The following is an 18,135-nucleotide window of genomic DNA, read 5'->3' on the forward strand; positions in this document are numbered from 1 at the left end:
TCAAGCAAAGGACAAAAAAAAGAACATTTGGCCAAACAAAACTAGTCTTTATTATCAATAGAGATACAGAATCAGCCAATAATAACTAACAGTAAACATTTGTTATTTGGATGATACATGGAATAATTTAAAAACCATGAATGAGAGTAGCACCAAGGGTACCAATCCTGAATGTTGCACATTTCTTCTTCCAACGATATGGTTTACATAGAGTCAAGGAGACGAGTCAAAAACTTGACTACACCTGAAGAAGGACACCAACTCCAGTTTGAAGCAATTGCTGCTAGACCTTGATCTTGAACACACAACTCACACCAATTGCCAATGAATGGAAAAGTAGCTTGCACATCCTTCTGTCCATAAATGTTTTCACGTGTGTTCTATCAAAAGGTTAAAAATCAATTATTCCTAGACCAATTCCCACTCTTTCCTCCAGATTTGTGCTGAAGATGAATCTCTGTTATGCGAATATCCTTTGAAGCAGCCTTGCACATATCATATACTGTAAGTCCAGCAACAGCCACAGCAGTCAATGCTTCCATCTCCACACCGGTCTTCCCTGTTGTTGCAGCTTCCCCTTCTATCTCCACACTGAAGTCGTTCTTGTTAAGAGTAACATCGACACGAATATGCGTGAGACTAATGTTGTGACATAAAGGAATGAGGTTGCTCGTCTGCTTTGCACCATTAATTCCAGCTATTTTTGCCACATTCAGGACATCTCCTTTGGCTATCTGATTTGAAGTGACCAAATCAAACACCTTTTGGCCGAGAAGAACTTTGCAGCCAGCTATAGCGACTCTTTTGCTGTCTTCTTTGGAGGAGACATCTACCATCTTAGCTTGACCACTGCTATCAACATGAGTAAGGCCTAGTTCAGTTTTGCCAGCTCCAGGAGAAACAATCTGGGGTTCTTCAGGAGCACTAGAACCCAAACCACCACCTAAAGGAAGTTCACCAAATACGGACTCCATTTCCTGACATTACGCAAAAAATGTAAAAACAAAATGTAGGGATTATTCTTCCATAATTTTATAATATAGGTGTGTATACAGTGCTAGTCAGGCTAATAGCATTTGTGACTACTGAATTTTATGGATACTTTTGACTTACCTCTTCATGTGTACTCTATTATTTATAATTCCCTAAAAGGACTATTATTTATAATTCGATATATTTCTTGATCATCTTCTAACGAGCAATCATTTCTTTCTAACTGAGGATTGCTTTGTAAGTCAATAACTGTTAGAAGTTACCACTCTTACTTTTATGTTATTTGACACATCATATCCTACCTTCTCAAGTTTCAGTGTATGATTGTGTGCTTCTAGGATTCTTCATTAATAGCTTGAGATCTCATACAACTCGAGAAGGCAAAAAAAAACTCAAATTCATATAATCTATTCTATGGTCTACAAGGCCATAAACCTTGTTATTTGGGATAAGAAAGTTGTCCTGATTTGCATATCATCTTAAATGTAAAATTTAATCACATTGAAATTAGCTACCATAACAAGAGAAAAATTAACCAGGTGCCAAATATTAACATCATAGGAGTTGCAATTCCTTCTTAGAATGACAAAAGAATCATTACTAATTAATTTGTCCTGAAAGAACATAGTACGGCTAAGTGACAAGCACAAGTAAATTACCTTGTTCAGCTCTGTAATCACATGATCATAGCTATTGTTACTGATGAGGCATCTTCCCTGAGAAAGATGAGTTCTTATTGGCCTTAGAACTGCGGTACGAAAGTTGAGCATTGTAAAGCTGATAAATTGATAGTAGACACTGCAGCAAGGGAAAAAAAAATATAACAATTAGAACAAAGTAATTCCTCATATTAATCAAGAGAAATATAGTGAGACGAAACGTATAAAAGCACCTCCCTCCTTCTCACCTCTCTCTTATGAGGGCAGGCGAGATGAACTAGTTATCTCCTATCAGAAGTTCTTGCACTTAAAAATAAGACACTTGCTTCTAGACTGGACATAAGCACTCACCAAGACACGACCTCCAGTAAAAAAATCAAGCTAATAGTTGGCAAAGACATGGATCTGCAAGCAGTTGCGCAATAAATTTGGCGAAAGATAAAATAGACAAGCAAAGTAAAAAATAGCAAAAAGAAAAAGAAATTTTCCATTTTTTTCACACATTTCATCAAACAGCTCATCGGCAGAACATTTTCAAACAACCTACTCCCATCTCCCTACGCTCTTCCTCAAAAATCGTAGAGAGAAAAAGCTACCGCCTCCGTAAAGCAAGCATTTCGCTTACCTCCGCTTTTGATTCGAGAAGATGGAGATTCGTATGGAAGTAAACGGAGAGTTAAGAAGAGAAGCCGCTTAAGAAAAGTTAGTAGCCCAGTAGGTAGATCTAACAGCGGATATATATCAATATCGGGGGCACTAAATCCGAATCGAACGAATAAATCCGACCCGTTACTCGCTCCTATGTCCATGGCCATGTGATATCCCTCCCCCATCTTTCTCGAAGCTAATGGCTACAATTCTCTCTCTCCCGCTTCCCAATTCCCTTCTCCTCTCACGCCGTCCTTCTCATTTCCGCTACCAAAAACTACCCCATAAATTCCCCACCGTACCTTATTCTCTATCTCCTTCGCTTCAAACCTCGTACTCCATTGTAACCAAGGAAGATGAGGAACAAGAAAGCTCTCCTTCTCCTTCTCCTTCTCCAGAGTCTGAACGAGCCGTTATGAGCACGGAGGACCCTCAATTCAAGTAATTGCTTCCTTATTTCCTACTACCACCGCTTTATTTCTTTTGATAGTCGTTTAGTTTCTTTTCACCAATTTTCCATTAAATGTCTCTGAATCACTTCAATACTTGAATAAATTTGCTCAAACACATCTTAGGGTTTTCTTTTATTTTTTCCACAAACAATTTGTAGTCTGAGTTTGGAAAATAAAATTTTCTTGTGGACAGCCTCTCCAGTGCATATGGACTAGTCTGGATTAGACAGCCTCTCCAGTGCATATGGACTAGTCTGGATTATAAATCTTATTTCCAACTTTGCTAGCTTTGCTTCTTACTATCCTTTAGGTAACAAGAACTAAACATCCCAGCTCAATCCAGATTGACATTTAAATAAAATTAACACCATTACTTTCTATGCAATACTGAAACCTATTTGGTGGATTACTTATGCTTCTCATACTGACTGTGACTAGCTTGAGTTACTAAAAAGATTATTTTCCACAGCTTATGTCCTTACTGATTGTTTGCATCATCTATATTTTCAATTCCTTCAATAGAGATGAAGTGGATTATACATTCTTCCTGCAAACTGGTTATGAGCTGATAGATTACATAAGTACTGATACTGTAGGTTTATATTGTAAGGGGATGTAAAGCCTGTGGCAGAGAGGAAATTGAGAAGGGTTGCAACGGTGAGGGGAGGATCCAAGGCGGGATTGCAACGGTGCCTGGCTTCGGCTGGTGGCCGATAAAGGCTTATAGACCTTGCCCAGGGTTTGTGGCTTCTGGTGGCCGGTATAGGCGGCGTGGGCAAAGCATGGATGAGGTTGCATTTGGGAGGGGGCAGAGAGAGATGTCTGTCGAAAGCATTGATAAGGCTAAATCAAGGTAGCTATTCTCCTCTTCCTATCTGAGCCTACTAAATCTCTTCTTGCTTGGAGTGCCCTGGTTAGCATATTGGTTGGTTTTGCTGGAGCATTATGGTTATAAAAACTTTGACTTGAAAATCAAGTTTCTTAATAAGATTTTACTCTGTGCTTTCCATATCAGCATTAAAAGTTGTAGATCGATTCTCTTTTTTCTTTACCAGAATCATTCATATTACTAACTACTAAATTAACTTGATACAGCAAAAAGAAAATGTCGCAAGGTCCAAAGAGATGAAGGGCTGAAATTGCAGTGATTCTTGTGTTTGGAAGGTTGTTTATTGGAGGGTGCAAAAGAGGGTCCAGATTAAGTCTTTTCCAACACTGAAAGAAGGAGAACAAGTATCACCATTCAGACTGTTCTCTATAAATGCACTAAATACTGTAATTGTACTACCTTTCTCTACTCGCAGATGACAGAGAGAGTTTCTGGACTCTCCGTTGGATTAAGATGTAATTATTATAAGAGAGTGTAACAGTGCATTCCTTTCAAGATTATTTTCATTACAGCCGTCCTGGAATATTACATTGGTCTTCAGAATAGTTTGAGCAATCTAATTATGCTATCAGGGCATGCGATAGCTATAGGAATGTTGCATAAGCGTGCAGTAGTTTGCAGAGCTGCTCTATTTGATGGTATTCTGAAACAATAAATAATTATGGGTTTGGGGTTTTCCATCAGTAGTAGGTAAGTGTAAATGGGGCGGCTAATGGAACGCCCGAAGAAGCTATTTCTTGAGTAAATCGAGATGCATCTGAAGCTCCCAAATACAAAGAAAAAAGAATTTTTCTTGTATAACAGTAGAATGAATCACCGGTTATCCACAACTAGTAAAAGAGATCAGTTCCAGAACAGAGGAAAAGAATACAATTGCAGAGTTCAATTCTTTAAAGAGGCATTGCCATTTACAGACATCAGAGCCAACACACACAATTGTCTATTCACCACTCTACGTGAGAGCCAATGCAGCTTACTTCTGAAGAGGTTTGAGGTTCTCACCTTCAGAAAATTCAATCAAATCAACTCGAAATACTGCTCTGGAGCTGCATGAATCTGTGTAATGTTTATGCCACGCAATTGGTAAGGAAGAAATAATAAGGTGGGATGCCATGAAGAGAAGGTTCTGTTTGTCACATAATGTCTTGCTCAACATATAACTCCTTCGCATCCCATATGCATCACCTGAATATTCATCAACAGATGATCACAGAACATCATACTCTTGCTAGACAGCATCATCGTCCTCATTTGACAAAGCAATCTTGATATTTTCCCTCCGAGAATTTCACCTCACCACTTTATCTGGAACAGCAAGTTCATACATTCAGCGTTTGCATGATTTATAAGCCTCAGAATTAAACCAATAAGCATTGAAACATATTGACCAGATCCAAAAAAAAAAGTCTACGACCATCATTTGTTTGACTTTGGTGAAAGTAATGCTAACGTCACTGAAGATGCAGCAGTTGACAATACTAACTCAAGAAAACTTTGAGGAGACATTAGTAGGGTATTAACTAATAATCACTTAAGTACTTGTCCTATAGATTCATTATGACTTATATTAGTTAGAATAAATAAGTTCCAAGGTTGAAAGAAATGGGGCTCCCAAGTGTGCCATAATGCATCTGCAGTCTGATCATTGTCACACTTCTAATCATATAAACGACCAATCTTATTGGACCACCCACTATCATAACACTTCAAGCCGTCACCAAGTTACCGAATATCCGTCATACTAATTTCATGTCACTGAACTCTCTCTGCGACACTACATGAAAAGTTCTGCATAGTTCGTAGGTTTTAAAAAACATTAGTTGACTTAGAGAAGTACCTGGAAAATGCTGAGCGAGTGAGGTAGTTCTTTAGTTCTTGCTTTTGAACACTAAATGAGTTCTTCACATCACTTAGTACTGCTTCTTCCCTTTTAATATCTTCAGCAAGCCTTTCTCTTCTCCAATTCAGAAGCTTAATCTGCTCCTCAACTTCAACAATGTTTGCAGGTAAACTTGAAGCACCACAGCCTATTGGGAATTTTACATCAACATGCCTCCTACATAAGAATAGACATTTTCAAAACTTAAGAAAGCCAAAAGAGACAGCAGTCTTAAAATAGTTCATTACATGCAAGGCCCAAAGAAGCAATTTTAATAATGTCTCTCGATGTTAGTATACAAAACAATAAGTTGAGTATGAGCCTATACTAACATAACAAAGAAACGCAGGTTAAATTAAAAGATCTTGTTAGGAGTGTTAAATTGTCAGAAAAACATATCAATGAAATATAACTGTCAGGGTGAGAATTTCATGGAATTAATGTCGCAGTTGAGATAACACCCTAAACAACACTAGAATTCTGCATGCCCTCTGTATTTTTGTACAGCCATCCTTAGAACTGAAAAGGTTACTTTTATGAGATATATGTCTGTCTTGAGCATTTGCCATTAGTTTACATCAGAAACTAAACAAGCAACAGGAAAGTAAACTTAATACTTAATAGTAATGCAACATTTATTCAGGATAGTAGTATTACTCAGGAAAGTAGAAAAATGGTACTATCTCTTATATAAGGAACAAATACAATCTAAAATATCAGCCATGAATTATCAGAAGATAATGGACAATATTATACACACCTGCTTCCAAGGTAAAATAGAGCATTACTTTTCATTATTCCCCCATCTAAAGAAACAGCACCATCACTTATATAAGGTATAGCATGTTGCATATCAGCTCTTGTTTTATACACTTGCAAACGAGAAAATAAGCTATAAAACAAAGTCTCTCTAAGACCATGGCCACTTCCTGTTAGACAAGACAAATGCATGTGATCCAAATAGAACATGTTCACAGCAAAGCCCATAAAGCCTGGTGGAGATTCTCCATTCGGTAATCTTGGGTTGATCAAAGCAAGTTTCCTTTGTGGGTCGTCAGGTATAAAGTCACCAACAAATGGTCTGCAAAAAGGAGAAGATCACGTAATGCTTTTGTTATGTATACCTTCAGAGTGAGATAATAAAACCAAAAAAAAAAACATCCATCCATATCCTAAAATTCAACAATATTGGAGTTCAATTAGAATGCTCAATCTATTATTCAAATCAAGAGATCCGAATGTTACAGTAAATAATCATTGTACACCCACACCTCAAATTTTCAAGACAAAACACTAGGAACCTTCCATCCAATGGCCTTCCAATGGATGGCCCAAGTCCATGAAGACCAGCATTCTTGTCAATCATGCCTTCCTTGTCATACTTTTCAAGGACCTTAACACCTTCATATGTCTTGCAAACAATAGCCAGCATAGTTTCCAATCCCAGGTACTCCGAGAATAGTCTATTTAATAGACAAAAGAAACTTCATCATAATAGGAGGTAATCATTAAAAGGGCACTCCAATTTTACTGGTCCACCAAAAAAAAATGGAAACTAAAGGTGAAAAACCAAACCTGCTAAGGTTATCATCTATTACTTTTCCAAGGGTAGCTACAACACCCAGCACATCCTTAGTCAATGCTAACTTTGATGCTTGCAAACCATGACGAACTTTCAGCTGGCATATTATACCTGCTGCTGTTTTCTCCTGCTTGAGTATATTTTGAATTGTGCGTTGTTCAGTCTCTAGAAGAGAGGTGCCACTGCTTCCACTAGCTAGGTGTGATGAATGATACTTTCCAAGATTAACTGAACAAGTTTCTACAGTTAGTGGAATAAAGATATACTAATGGAATATCCATTAGCTGGGAAAATAAAAGGTTCAACATAATACTAGCATAGCTATACCCTAGTAGAGCTACAATAGAATGTACAACTACAAATATGCACAATTAACAGAGCCCATCACTAAAAGAAATCTGAAATTTCCAAGACACAAGGTTACCTTTTTACAGTAACTTTGTCATTAAGAGCATATTATATGAGATCTGGTGAGCAACATGAGTAAATTATCCCCACTCCACTGGTCTCTTAAACTAACCTTGCATATCAAGAATAGATTCATCGACGTTGTTCATCTGAGAGTTAAGAAATTTCAAGTTGTCCTCATGATGCTTGATTTTCAATCCCAGCTTTTTTAAATCATCTTCTAGTTTCTACAAGAAATACAACAGTAATATAAAGGACGCATTAGTAATAACAAGAGAGTCAATCTCATGTTAGGCAAATTTTATAGTTAGAAAAATACAACAAAAATATAAACACCACATGCTGGTTACTGTATTGAACTTCTTAAAACATACGCCACACCTGACTGTACGTCTCCACCATTTCCACCTTACTTGAATTCTCCATCTTGTATTCACCATCCATCATCACAACTGAAAGCTATTGTAACTCCATCAAGCAATCTTGTCACAACATTGACTCTGAAAATATCATTCCCGAAAACAATTATATTTACAATTATAAATCCTAGAAATCTTGCATCCCGAAGTGGAAATCTTCACTCAACATCAACAACTAATATATATCCAAGCACGCACATTAGGTCTTCCAAGGGAAAAATAGAAAAATCTCGTGGTTATACAAGATTATTTCAATCAGAAGATAGAACAAACATCTTGCAAGCACAAAAGAAAGAAGAACCGATACATAATCATGGTATCGAACCGGTGGTAGTCAAGATTTGGTATCTCGATACTTGGTCTATGAATCCGAGAAATAGAGATTATAATCAAAATATTGCAGGGAAAAAGGATTCAACGCAGGAAATTGGCATCTACGAAAGCGACAAGAGGTTTAGAGGAAAACAATACAAAAATTACCGAGAAAATAGACGATGGTAGGAGGGGAGCAGGGTAGAGGGCGGAGGGTGGAGGGTTTTTGGCTTGGCTTTTGCTCTCTTTATTTGGACAACGCCCTTTAATCACATGTATTTCACGTGATCATCAGTTCAAATTTAGCTGCAAGATTATCGAGGGAAGGCTTCACTGCCTCCAGGATGGGAATAAGAAGGTTCTGCAGTTTAATACTTGGCAGCTTTTTATTGGTTGTCAGATCAATTAAAACTGATCAGGAAAGACAAGTAATCCAACTTTAAAAGTTCATATAGTATGGAATGCCAGACTATCAGATCCCAAAATTTGGATTCCACGTAGAATCGCCGAGATCGATTCTAATCCCAAAAAATTATTGTCAAAAAAATTAGTTAGTGATTTGATAGTTTAAGTTTCAGTGTTTAGTTCAAAATAATTATTAGACTGTACATATAACTTAAAGTCTAAACTAGACAAATTACTATATTAACTAATGCTCGTTAATACGACATTTAAAAATAATAATATTATTTGGCGCTCAAATACACGCTTGAGGAGTATTTAATATGAGTTAGAGCACATTATTACGTATTAGGTCCTATTTGGGCTTATGAAATGGGCCGAGTCGACTCAGACCAGATGTCTATAAGCTCGAGCTCAAATCGGTCCAGTTTAGTCGCTTACTAGAATTTTCTACAGAGAGAGAGAGAGAGAGAGAGAGAGAGAGAGAGAGAGATGAGGAAGCTATGTTGGTTCCTAGTGCATCTTGCTCTTCTCGGCTTAGCTAATGGAATCGAGTCACCTGAATACACCGTAATCCACTCGGAATCCGATTTCGAGATAAGGATCTACAGGGATTCGGCATGGATGTCTGCTCTCACCGATGAGATCTCCTTCGAGAAGGCCACCAGACTTGGATTCCACCGGTATATAATATACTCGCATCGCTCCCTATTTTGAGTTATCTTTTTTATATAGTATACCTTCGATCGATTCAAAATCCGATTTTGTTGTTTAATTTGGGGGAATTTAGTTGAACAATTTATCAGTTTCTTTGTTTGTGGGCGGGAGAAATCTTTGTCTATAATGAGACCAAGATGAAATTTTTACGCTTGATTTTGTTATATGCCTTTCAAACCCGATGATTTGAATAAGAATATGGAATTGTTGGCTGTTCCTGTAACTGAGAAGTAGAAGATGAATATAATCTAACATGTATGGAAAGGGAGTGACAGAATTATGAAAGAAAAGCTTTTTGTTGCTAGAATGATATTGTAGGGCTTTAAAGTGGACTGAGAAATTGTTAGATCTAATAAGTGATTTTAGTATCCATTAAACCCTTTTTTTTGTATCTGATCATTGACTATAAAGGGAATATAAACATGTCCTAGTTTTATTACTGGCTTTGTGAATCGTGTATCTTTTCCATTGCATTGCAAGTTTAGAAATTATGGATGATGTAAAAGATAACGAAGAGTTCCACAAGGATTACACTCAGATTATCGGTCAGTTGAATCCAATTCTTCCTTTAAGCAAGATAATATATGCAGACAAAGGTGCATATGGTAATTAAAAGATAAATGTTCCTTCCGTGACATAACACTTCAATTGGACCTCGAGCAGTCCTCCTGTAAACTTAAGCCCAGATATATGTTATTCAGTAGTTAAATGTGAATTGAAGCTCTGGTTTCACCTGTAGTTTTCTCCTTCTTGCAGCTTATTATTATGAAGCATCTACATTTTCAGGATTTGTTCACTAGTAATGATACAAATGACTATAGCCTATTACTATGCTTTGTTTTCAAGTTTCATGCACGCAATTTCACATTATCATGCAACGTCGCTATACAGTTGGAGAATATGATTATTTGTGATTTGTACCATGTTGACAACTTGACACGTTCCACATATTGATTTATATTCTGAACATTTACGGATGAATTTCCATTATCCAATTTTTCTTTTCCATCACTGCCATGGTTTATCTCAAAGACTTCTGCATATGGCGATAGCAGGACATACTTTACTTGCATTGTCATTAATTGCTTAACTGTTTGTATTTGTTCTCATCAGATTGTTCCAGTACATTCAAGGTGCCAACCTTAATTCTTCAAGGATCAGGATGACTGCCCCTGTCCTGACGAGTATCGTTCCAAATGCTGGCCCTCTCCACTCATCAGCCTATTACGTGCAGTTTTACTTGCCAGTGCAGTTTCAAGCCTCCCCTCCCATTCCTCTCCCTGAGCTGAATCTCCAATCTGATAAATGGCCAAGCCACTGTATTGCTGTGAGGCAGTTTTCTGGTTTTGCTCGAGATAGAAACGTCGTTAAGGAAGCAGAGAAACTAGCAATCAGTTTGAGCCGGTCACCCTGGGCCAATTCGACCAAGTTTCTGGGCAAATATGCATACTCAATTGCACAGTACAATTCCCCATTTCACTTCATAGGCCGTCTTAATGAGGTTTGGGTAGATGTTGGCGGATCTGGTTGCGAATCCAGTGGTGTTGATATATCCTAAGTACAGCTCAAGTATAAGATCTGTAAATTATGATGTGATTCACTTCAGTTCTTCCTGTCAATGGATTATGGATGTAATACCTCTTTTATGATCCCAGATCAGAATTTCGTATTCCATCATTCCATTTTACCTCTTGCTGTTTAATTATAGGTATCATACTATATGGGATCTGTGATATCTTTTCTTGCTCTAGGGGTGCACATTTCGTAAACCTCACCACATTTGCAGCCATTAGAATGATATGAGAAGCACAGGTATCCACTATCCAGAATACTGGATACTATAATGTACTCATTGAAATTTGAGTTTATTGTAGTTTTGTTTAGTAATATCTGGCAGGTAAATATATCTTTTGCAGGGAGAGGGCGACTTCTCTCTTTGCGTTTATTGTAGCTTTATTTTTAGTTTTTTTTATTTTAATTTCAATATCAAGTCCTCTAATAGTTAATCTATCAGATAAAAAAAAACCTCTAGTTTTAAAGGGAAGAAACGATCATGCCATGGGTTCCATGTACGGCTCATCCACACCATCACCACCACCATTGGCAGCTTCACGCCCTCCTAGTGGAGTCGTTGGCAATATATGCAAGGTTCACCTTCTTTCCTAGCTACAAATTATCTAATCTAATATGATATTGGATGGAAGGATGGATGGTTCTTTGCAACAAAGGAAACTAATCGAGTTTATAATTGCGGAGTGATGGCAAGGATTAGAGATCATGTAACAAGGTAAGATATCTATGTTCATGGGAGGATTTGCTGATATTAATTAAGAATACAAATTATAATCCATAAATATATCCTTTGGCCGGAAAAAGGGGAGAAGTTCTTTTCTCTGCTATCCTCCTTTCTCTTTCTCATTCATCTCCTTTCTTTCTTTTGGACTGATGAGCCAACATGTGTCTTTCGCCGCTGTGGCTGTGATCATTCTTGCATGTCTCGACAGAGTCATAACATTTCGGGTCATCGTCCTATCTTTTTCGCTCTTATTTATCCATGAGTACTTATAATAGTTTTTATTTATTTAATATTATATTTTATTATAATTTATTTTATCTTTAGTTAAGTGTGAGACTTATGTTTAAGAGCGATATAACACTGTATCTTTTTTTTTTTTTTCTATTAACATAAAGTTCCAGCTGAAATTACACTAACCCCAAGAACTATTTCTATTTGAAAAATCACTCCCTCTTAACGAAAAAAGTCAATGATCATTTTATCTTTATTTATTTTTCTATTTCTTTCATCTAAAATAAGAGTAAAATTGAAAAACCAAAAAAATTTAACAGATAATTTACTGGGGTTGATGTGTAATAAAAAATAAATGAGAAAATCTATATGAAAACGGGCAACAGTTTCGTGTAATTATTCTAAATAATTGATTGGATTTGCTTTAAGTGTAATATTATGTCTGCGGATTAAGTCTACTACCTTGGTACCTGTGGAGGAACAGCGAGACGATGATGTGGCGAACAGTAGGTTTCTAAATTCTGCAGCTCAAAGTCAAAATATTTGTTACATATTTATACTCCTTGCAAAGAATTACTTTTATCTCATATGGATATATGCCATAAAAATTTGACCTTTATTGCTTCTTGCATGGTTGACTTTCTGTACTCAATCACCTTGCTTTCTAGACATGAAGACCCAAAGGCACCAAAAGAGTATAATAAGAGAATCAAATATTTTAATGAACCGAGACTCTGATGTCTTAAAATCGATGGTTTTGAAAATGGCAAATGTCATTATCGGACCATTAATCCCCTACAACAATCTACTGCTGATCTCATTTATGATCATTCTCCAAATCCAGGCAATTTTTGTCCTCTTAGGCACTACATATTATATTTCTTTTTTATGATGCTTTAGGAGATCGATAGTTCTTCTTGATCTATAATGGGTTCAGATTACAACAGTTAGAAAAGAATCGAATCTGTTCTTAGACTATATAAAATCATAGATGCCTTTGGATCTTCATGGCTGTCGAGATGGATGAAGGGGAAGTGAACCATGCAAGAAATATTGAACATAAAGCTGCATGGAATATAGAAATGTTTGATAAATCCCTTGAAAAGAATGTGCAAACTTAAAAAGACCACTGCTGTAAAGAAGAAGGTTGAATAATACTATCACCTGATAAAGAAAGAACCACTTACGTGATTGTTAAGAAGGTTGAATAATATTAAAAACGCCACTACTCGCTACTGTTCAACAATATTCATCCCACTGTTCCTCCACAGGTACCAAATCCTTGCGCCCATTCCACTTGAGGTACTAAATATTCTTTGGTTCAAGAAGTGATGATGCTTCCTGGATTATTTGAGAAGAATATCAATCAAAGACATATCAAACTTTTCAAAGCATTTTACTGTCAGATACTGGATATTGGTTTATCAGCAGCTCAATAGTTTAAAATGGAACTACAAAATTATTTCCTTTTTGTCTCAAATTTTATCAGAACACAAGACTACCGGGGTGAGTGGGTTGATAACGAAATGCTCATCGTGCAGCTGCATGGAAATGGCACTGAGAGATCTTACACTGTAATATTTTCAGAAAGAAGAAGCCTTGTCAGATTATTCAGATGACCTTAACAGAACTACAAGCTACACTTCTCATGACAAACAGCATTTACCTGTATGCAGGGAACATCAGGCAAAGAACCAGAAGAAAAATCCATAAACATAATTCTCAGCTAAGATCGGCGTCATGCGCGGTGGCAAGTAAAATGCAAAGAATGCAAGAATGAAGTCTGATCTGCAGAAGCCTAGTAAGGCTTTCTTCAAGACAAAGAAAATTCTAAAATTTATTGGAGCATTTCCAACAGATGTACTTTCCCAAAGTATGTATGAAAAGAGCATTTTAAAAACTTATGGTGACTAGAACAGTCACCTCAACAAGCCTCAGGATTTTCCATAAAACATTAGAATTACATAAACAACATTTTTCCAATACCAAACACTATAATGGTGAGTAAAACTTACAGATTATCGTTCCTGCTAGGTCAGATGCTGAGTATCCTATAAGGACATTAAACTTATAGAAACAGCAAAACATGTTAAAACTGCTGCTAGAATTCACGAACAATCATAACGATCCTTATCTACTAACTAAGTCAATCTCACTAACAGCTATGTTGAGAACTAGAGCTCATTACATGTGATATAGCGGCAATCAGCTTTTCCCTCGTTTGCTGCTCAGAGCCTGGTGACTTGATAATAAATGTATGCAGAACTGTGCCGTTCTCAGTTGTGACATTCGAGTCAGCCACATTGACCTGTGCCTCTTCGAAAGCTTGAAAGACTCTGCCAACAGGGTGGGCATTCAGAGGGGAGCTAACTTTCACAATCACCTCGTCATGCATTGCTTGGACATCGACATCTGGGTGAGGCACTCGCTCCTTAGCATCCAACATACCAGGTTCCAAGAACCTCTCTCTCTCTGTTTCCATCTCTTTGAGCTTCTTTTGGAGGTCAGTTATGTAGCCAATGGCGTCTCCCAGAAGGGATGCCTTGTCCATCTTCGAGATGTTAGGGACAACAGCTCTCAAAGCATAGAATCGTTGGTTAAGCTTCTCCCTTCTTTGACGTTCTGCTTCAACATGATTAAGGGGCTCCTCCCTCCCATTTGCAGGTTTCCTTCCTCGTTTTCTAGGCCGCCGCTCCTCTAACGGGCCAATCCTTTCTTCTTTGCACAAAGCCTCCACATCTGAGTGATCCCCTTCTGGTGCACCCACACGGGCAACCATTGCCCCAGCCTTTGACGTCGCACCTGCAGAGAAATCAATCTGCCTTGGTTGCTGCTGCTGTTGGTTCTGGTGCAGCTTCTGGATATGGAATTGGTTCAGCATAGCACTGTCGCCTGCTCCATTGCTGCGATGACTAACTTCATTACTGACCACCAGCACGCCATTGCCAAACTTCTGCGGATGCGAATTCAGATTTCGATTCTGATTCCAATTGAAGCTCTGAATTCCCTTCCTAGCATTGGGAAACAACAAACGCTCACCACCATTGTTTGGCTGTGCATCCCACGATCTTTCCTCCACCTTTGATACAGAAAGCCCGACATTGGTCATAGGACGCCCGAGATTTAAATCTTTCCCGAAAATCTTTGGGAACCCCTGTGTCCTCTGGCTAGATCTTGGCTGCTCAACAGCATTCCCATCATTCTTCTCTAAATGTGCTGTCACCTTAATTGTTCCCAAAAACACAGATCTTATCATCTGCAAGGCCTCAGGGCTCTCTGCCACAGACCTCACTGACCCTAATTCAAGAACACCGGTTTCGAAAGGAATCACAACAATGGTCCTAAACCCCGCAGAGGTTGCAAGAGATCCCCGGAAGCAGTAATTAGATGGCAAGAACTGGTGCTCCGATTCCGGTATCCAGAAGTGCTTCCCGGCCGCAAAGGCCCGACCAGGGGCGCCCTTCCCACGAGGAAAGGAGAAGTACATCGACGCGAGGAAGAACAGTTCGATGTCAGTGACCCGATCGAGCCGGAGTGCGTAGTTGTCTTCATCCGATCCCCCGAAGACCTCATGCAACTTCTGGAGGACCCATTTCTTTGCCTTCTGGCGAGCATCGCTGTCGGGATTGTCGCCGCTACCTCGGGGAACCTCCTCGCCTTCACGGGGTTCGCGGCAGGACCCGTCTCCCCACCCGAGAACCAGATCGCCCGATTTGGAACGCGAGATCTGCCAAAAAATGGCATAGTTCCAGCCGAGCCCGGGGCGGTCGGCCGGGGACTCGACGAGGTCAAGAAGCTTGTTTTGGAGATCGGCGTCACCGCTGACGGCTGTGATTAAGCCGTCTGAGGAGGAAAGAGTGGTTGTGAGGTACTCAAAAGCCTCCTGTCCGAGGACGGCGACTCCCATCGCCTTGTCCTCACCGCTCCAAAATCCACCGCCGCCACCGCCGGCCATATTCATCTCCGTCTTCATCGCCCAACCAAATATAGATACAAGCTACACAAAAGAAATATAAAAAAAAAAAGTCAGGAATACTCCTATTTTTACCCATTCCCCCCCCGATCCCAACACAAAAACGATCAAAACAAGGTCAAATTGTTTGATTGTATCATCAAAATATCAAATTTCGAAGAACCCATAAAGCGAAAACCAAAATCTTAGGGATTAGATGCGAGAAACGCACCTTTTCCGATTCCAGCTAGCTCTCCAAACCAAGGAACAATTAACAGTTTACCCCTAATCGCTCTTACTATCTCTCTTAATCCGATAGCTTGGGGCTTGGTAAGAGAGAGGGGGGGAGAGAGGGAGCTCCTTTCTCTCTTTTCTTGTTTGGTTTTTGTTGTTTTTTTTTTTTTTTTTTTTTTTTTTTTTTTTTGGTTTCCTCCCCTCTCGTGTGTGCGAAAGAGAAATGGAGGAGGTATCCAAGAGTTGGGATCTTATCGTGGGGTTGGGTTTGGTTTTGGGTTTTGTACGCTTTTAGTTTAAGATAATCGTGACACAAACCGCCGTTGCTGGTTTTATAAACGTGGCGACGCTGCAAGGTGGAAGCTGATGCCAAGCCGAGCTGAAGTTATGGCTTGTACTTCTGTAAATAGATTCTCTTATTATTATTATTATTATTATTATTATTACTATAATTTTTAACAGATCCCTTCATTTTAATTCAAAGCATTTTTCAATCTTTTCGTTGAATGCATGCATGTTTGCGCATCAATTGCGTACATCTTAAAATAGAATATTATAGTTCATCGAGATAATTAATTATTATGCGAGTTTGTTATTATCTAATTCAACGACAGAAGCACTAATATACATATATACAGCATCCTGTCAATTTACATGATTGATGTATTAACATGCATGATATCTTAATGAATCCAAATGTCCATCAAGATAATGTCGTATGTAATTAATTATTGTCATCAAAATGTATAGCACACTATATCTAGACACCGATATTGGTGTATGTGACTTTTCTTGTCTGATTCACATGGTTGATAATTTATCTTGACATGAATAGCATCTCAATGTGTTGTATGTGATCGATTATTCTTTAATTTATGTAATTAAATTTGAGCGATAGATCTACGCAAGTAATGAATTGATAAGCGCAACATCTCTACGAATCTAGAAACCCATAATCAATTATCAAAATACGAATGATTTGTTAACTAAAACCCTAAAATCTCATATTCGATCTGAAATTATAGAGATTTTTATCCATCTACCTTTACTGTGAAATCCCATACTTTACCATTGATAACATGTGAGAACTATATATATTGGATGCTTTATGAGTCCTTTTCTTTCCACTAACCTTTTCTTTACATGCTTATCTCATGAATCATATGTTAGATGATAAAAAAATTTACTAATTTCTTTACTCCTGCTATATAACTCAACAATATATAAATCCCGACGGGTATTAAAGGAAGGATTATTTTGTTTGATATATTTATGAGCTCGTTGATTAGTTACAGGATGAATAAAAAAAATTTAATATATTTTTAATATATATATGTTAGCCATAATGAGTCACTAATAATACTTTGAATAGAATTTAAAAAAATAAAAATCAATCCTCACATCACCGAGAAGGATCAAAACTTTATAACATCTATTGTGAATTATTTCGATCATTCTTTGCACCGTCAATCATCTCGGTATCTGTATGTGTCGAGGGGAGATAGGATACAAGGAATTCCTATGTACGGCCCATTTGGGCCCAATCTATGATGATGGTCATGTCATGTCATGTCATGTCATGTCAGCTCATGTCATCCCGTTTTGGACGAGTCGTATGGGCATGCATTCAGATGGACATTGCAAAATGAAAAAGTGGAAGAGGGATGGGAATGGATGGGTGGGGTTGCAGAGTAATGCATTTAGGGGAAGGAACGAAAGAAGCAAAGATAGATAAAAGATGGTTAGGATCAAATGGGTATTAAAAATAGGTATAAGATATTAATAGCTTATCCATGGCGAGTGGCATATCTTATCTTACAGCTAGCTACCCTTGCAACTCGTGAGATCTCACTTTGTGCTAAGAAAGAATTTCTTAAGAGGTTGGAAGGACTAAGGAATGTCTCAAGAATATGAATGTGTGTAGTTTTATCCTCTAATTAATTGGGGCCCCCCTCCCCACCTACAACTTTATCTAATCTAATCCAAGTTGAAGATAACCCAAGATATTAAGCATAATCCTCGTGTTGAATAGAAACAAGATTCAAATATCAACTTGCCAAAA

The 18,135-nt window shown here is 38.0% G+C and overlaps 5 protein-coding genes across 11 annotated transcripts; 2 read left to right on the plus strand and 3 right to left on the minus strand.

Annotated features, from left to right (window-relative positions):
- Positions 1-26: 26 nt before the first annotated feature.
- Positions 27-2,569, minus strand: LOC140792474 (cyclic pyranopterin monophosphate synthase, mitochondrial). 7 transcript variants are annotated; one of them, XM_073143503.1, is made up of 4 exons: positions 2,278-2,569; positions 1,901-2,057; positions 1,653-1,791; positions 27-977 (listed from the first exon to the last, which is right to left on the minus strand). In XM_073143503.1, exons 3-4 carry the CDS (start codon positions 1,761-1,763, stop codon positions 399-401), a joined length of 690 nt encoding a protein of 229 aa, XP_072999604.1. In that variant the 5' UTR covers positions 1,764-1,791; positions 1,901-2,057; positions 2,278-2,569; the 3' UTR covers positions 27-398. The 7 variants fall into 7 exon arrangements, with proteins under 7 accessions (XP_072999604.1, XP_072999602.1, XP_072999605.1 ...); XM_073143501.1 differs by having other exon boundaries at positions 2,004-2,057; positions 2,278-2,365; XM_073143504.1 differs by lacking the exon at positions 2,278-2,569 and adding an exon at positions 2,155-2,257.
- LOC140792475 (uncharacterized) lies at positions 2,477-4,186 on the plus strand. Its single transcript, XM_073143507.1, has 3 exons — positions 2,477-2,741; positions 3,363-3,605; positions 3,848-4,186. Exons 1-3 carry the CDS (start codon positions 2,500-2,502, stop codon positions 3,879-3,881), a joined length of 519 nt encoding a protein of 172 aa, XP_072999608.1. The 5' UTR covers positions 2,477-2,499; the 3' UTR covers positions 3,882-4,186.
- A 226-nt stretch (positions 4,187-4,412) lies between these two features.
- LOC140792473 (protein DEFECTIVE IN MERISTEM SILENCING 3) lies at positions 4,413-8,539 on the minus strand. Its single transcript, XM_073143499.1, has 8 exons — positions 8,410-8,539; positions 7,892-8,010; positions 7,623-7,737; positions 7,096-7,330; positions 6,792-6,983; positions 6,281-6,601; positions 5,479-5,697; positions 4,413-4,946 (listed from the first exon to the last, which is right to left on the minus strand). Exons 2-8 carry the CDS (start codon positions 7,955-7,957, stop codon positions 4,943-4,945), a joined length of 1,152 nt encoding a protein of 383 aa, XP_072999600.1. The 5' UTR covers positions 7,958-8,010; positions 8,410-8,539; the 3' UTR covers positions 4,413-4,942.
- A 540-nt stretch (positions 8,540-9,079) lies between these two features.
- LOC140791709 (uncharacterized) lies at positions 9,080-11,037 on the plus strand. Its single transcript, XM_073142336.1, has 2 exons — positions 9,080-9,326; positions 10,474-11,037. Exons 1-2 carry the CDS (start codon positions 9,136-9,138, stop codon positions 10,916-10,918), a joined length of 636 nt encoding a protein of 211 aa, XP_072998437.1. The 5' UTR covers positions 9,080-9,135; the 3' UTR covers positions 10,919-11,037.
- A 2,741-nt stretch (positions 11,038-13,778) lies between these two features.
- On the minus strand, positions 13,779-16,319 carry LOC140792802 (transcription factor MTB1-like). Its single transcript, XM_073144005.1, has 2 exons — positions 16,072-16,319; positions 13,779-15,884 (listed from the first exon to the last, which is right to left on the minus strand). The coding sequence occupies exon 2, from the start codon at positions 15,858-15,860 to the stop codon at positions 14,043-14,045; it is 1,818 nt and encodes a 605-aa protein (XP_073000106.1). The 5' UTR covers positions 15,861-15,884; positions 16,072-16,319; the 3' UTR covers positions 13,779-14,042.
- Between the last annotated feature and the right edge of the window lie 1,816 nt (positions 16,320-18,135).

Source organism: Typha latifolia, chromosome 7 (genome assembly GCF_019914945.1).
Source record: "Typha latifolia isolate L0001 chromosome 7, TyphaL0001v2, whole genome shotgun sequence".
Lineage (NCBI taxonomy): Eukaryota > Viridiplantae > Streptophyta > Magnoliopsida > Poales > Typhaceae > Typha > Typha latifolia.

Bases quoted from the DNA above. Each gene is read 5' to 3' on its own strand.
- LOC140792475 (XM_073143507.1), top strand. From the start codon at position 2,500: ATGGCTACAATTCTCTCTCTCCCGCTTCCCAATTCCCTTCTCCTCTCA. The intron at 2,742-3,362 runs GTAATTGCTTCC...TTATATTGTAAG, and splicing joins ACGGAGGACCCTCAATTCAA to GGGATGTAAAGCCTGTGGCA. The intron at 3,606-3,847 runs GTAGCTATTCTC...AACTTGATACAG, and splicing joins ATTGATAAGGCTAAATCAAG to CAAAAAGAAAATGTCGCAAG.
- LOC140791709 (XM_073142336.1), top strand. From the start codon at position 9,136: ATGAGGAAGCTATGTTGGTTCCTAGTGCATCTTGCTCTTCTCGGCTTA. The intron at 9,327-10,473 runs GTATATAATATA...TGTTCTCATCAG, and splicing joins ACCAGACTTGGATTCCACCG to ATTGTTCCAGTACATTCAAG.
- LOC140792802 (XM_073144005.1), bottom strand. From the start codon at position 15,860: ATGAAGACGGAGATGAATATGGCCGGCGGTGGCGGCGGTGGATTTTGG.
- LOC140792473 (XM_073143499.1), bottom strand. From the start codon at position 7,957: ATGATGGATGGTGAATACAAGATGGAGAATTCAAGTAAGGTGGAAATG. The intron at 7,331-7,622 runs GTTAGTTTAAGA...AAACTTGTTCAG, and splicing joins ATCTATTCTTGATATGCAAG to TTAATCTTGGAAAGTATCAT. The intron at 6,602-6,791 runs GTGTGGGTGTAC...TCCTTTTTGCAG, and splicing joins TTTTGTCTTGAAAATTTGAG to ACCATTTGTTGGTGACTTTA.
- LOC140792474 (XM_073143500.1), bottom strand. From the start codon at position 2,173: ATGAGCTGTTTGATGAAATGTGTGAAAAAAATGGAAAATTTCTTTTTC. The intron at 1,792-2,003 runs GTGAGTGCTTAT...CCCTTGCTGCAG, and splicing joins TTACTGGAGGTCGTGTCTTG to TGTCTACTATCAATTTATCA. The intron at 978-1,652 runs GTAATTTACTTG...GCGTAATGTCAG, and splicing joins TGATTACAGAGCTGAACAAG to GAAATGGAGTCCGTATTTGG.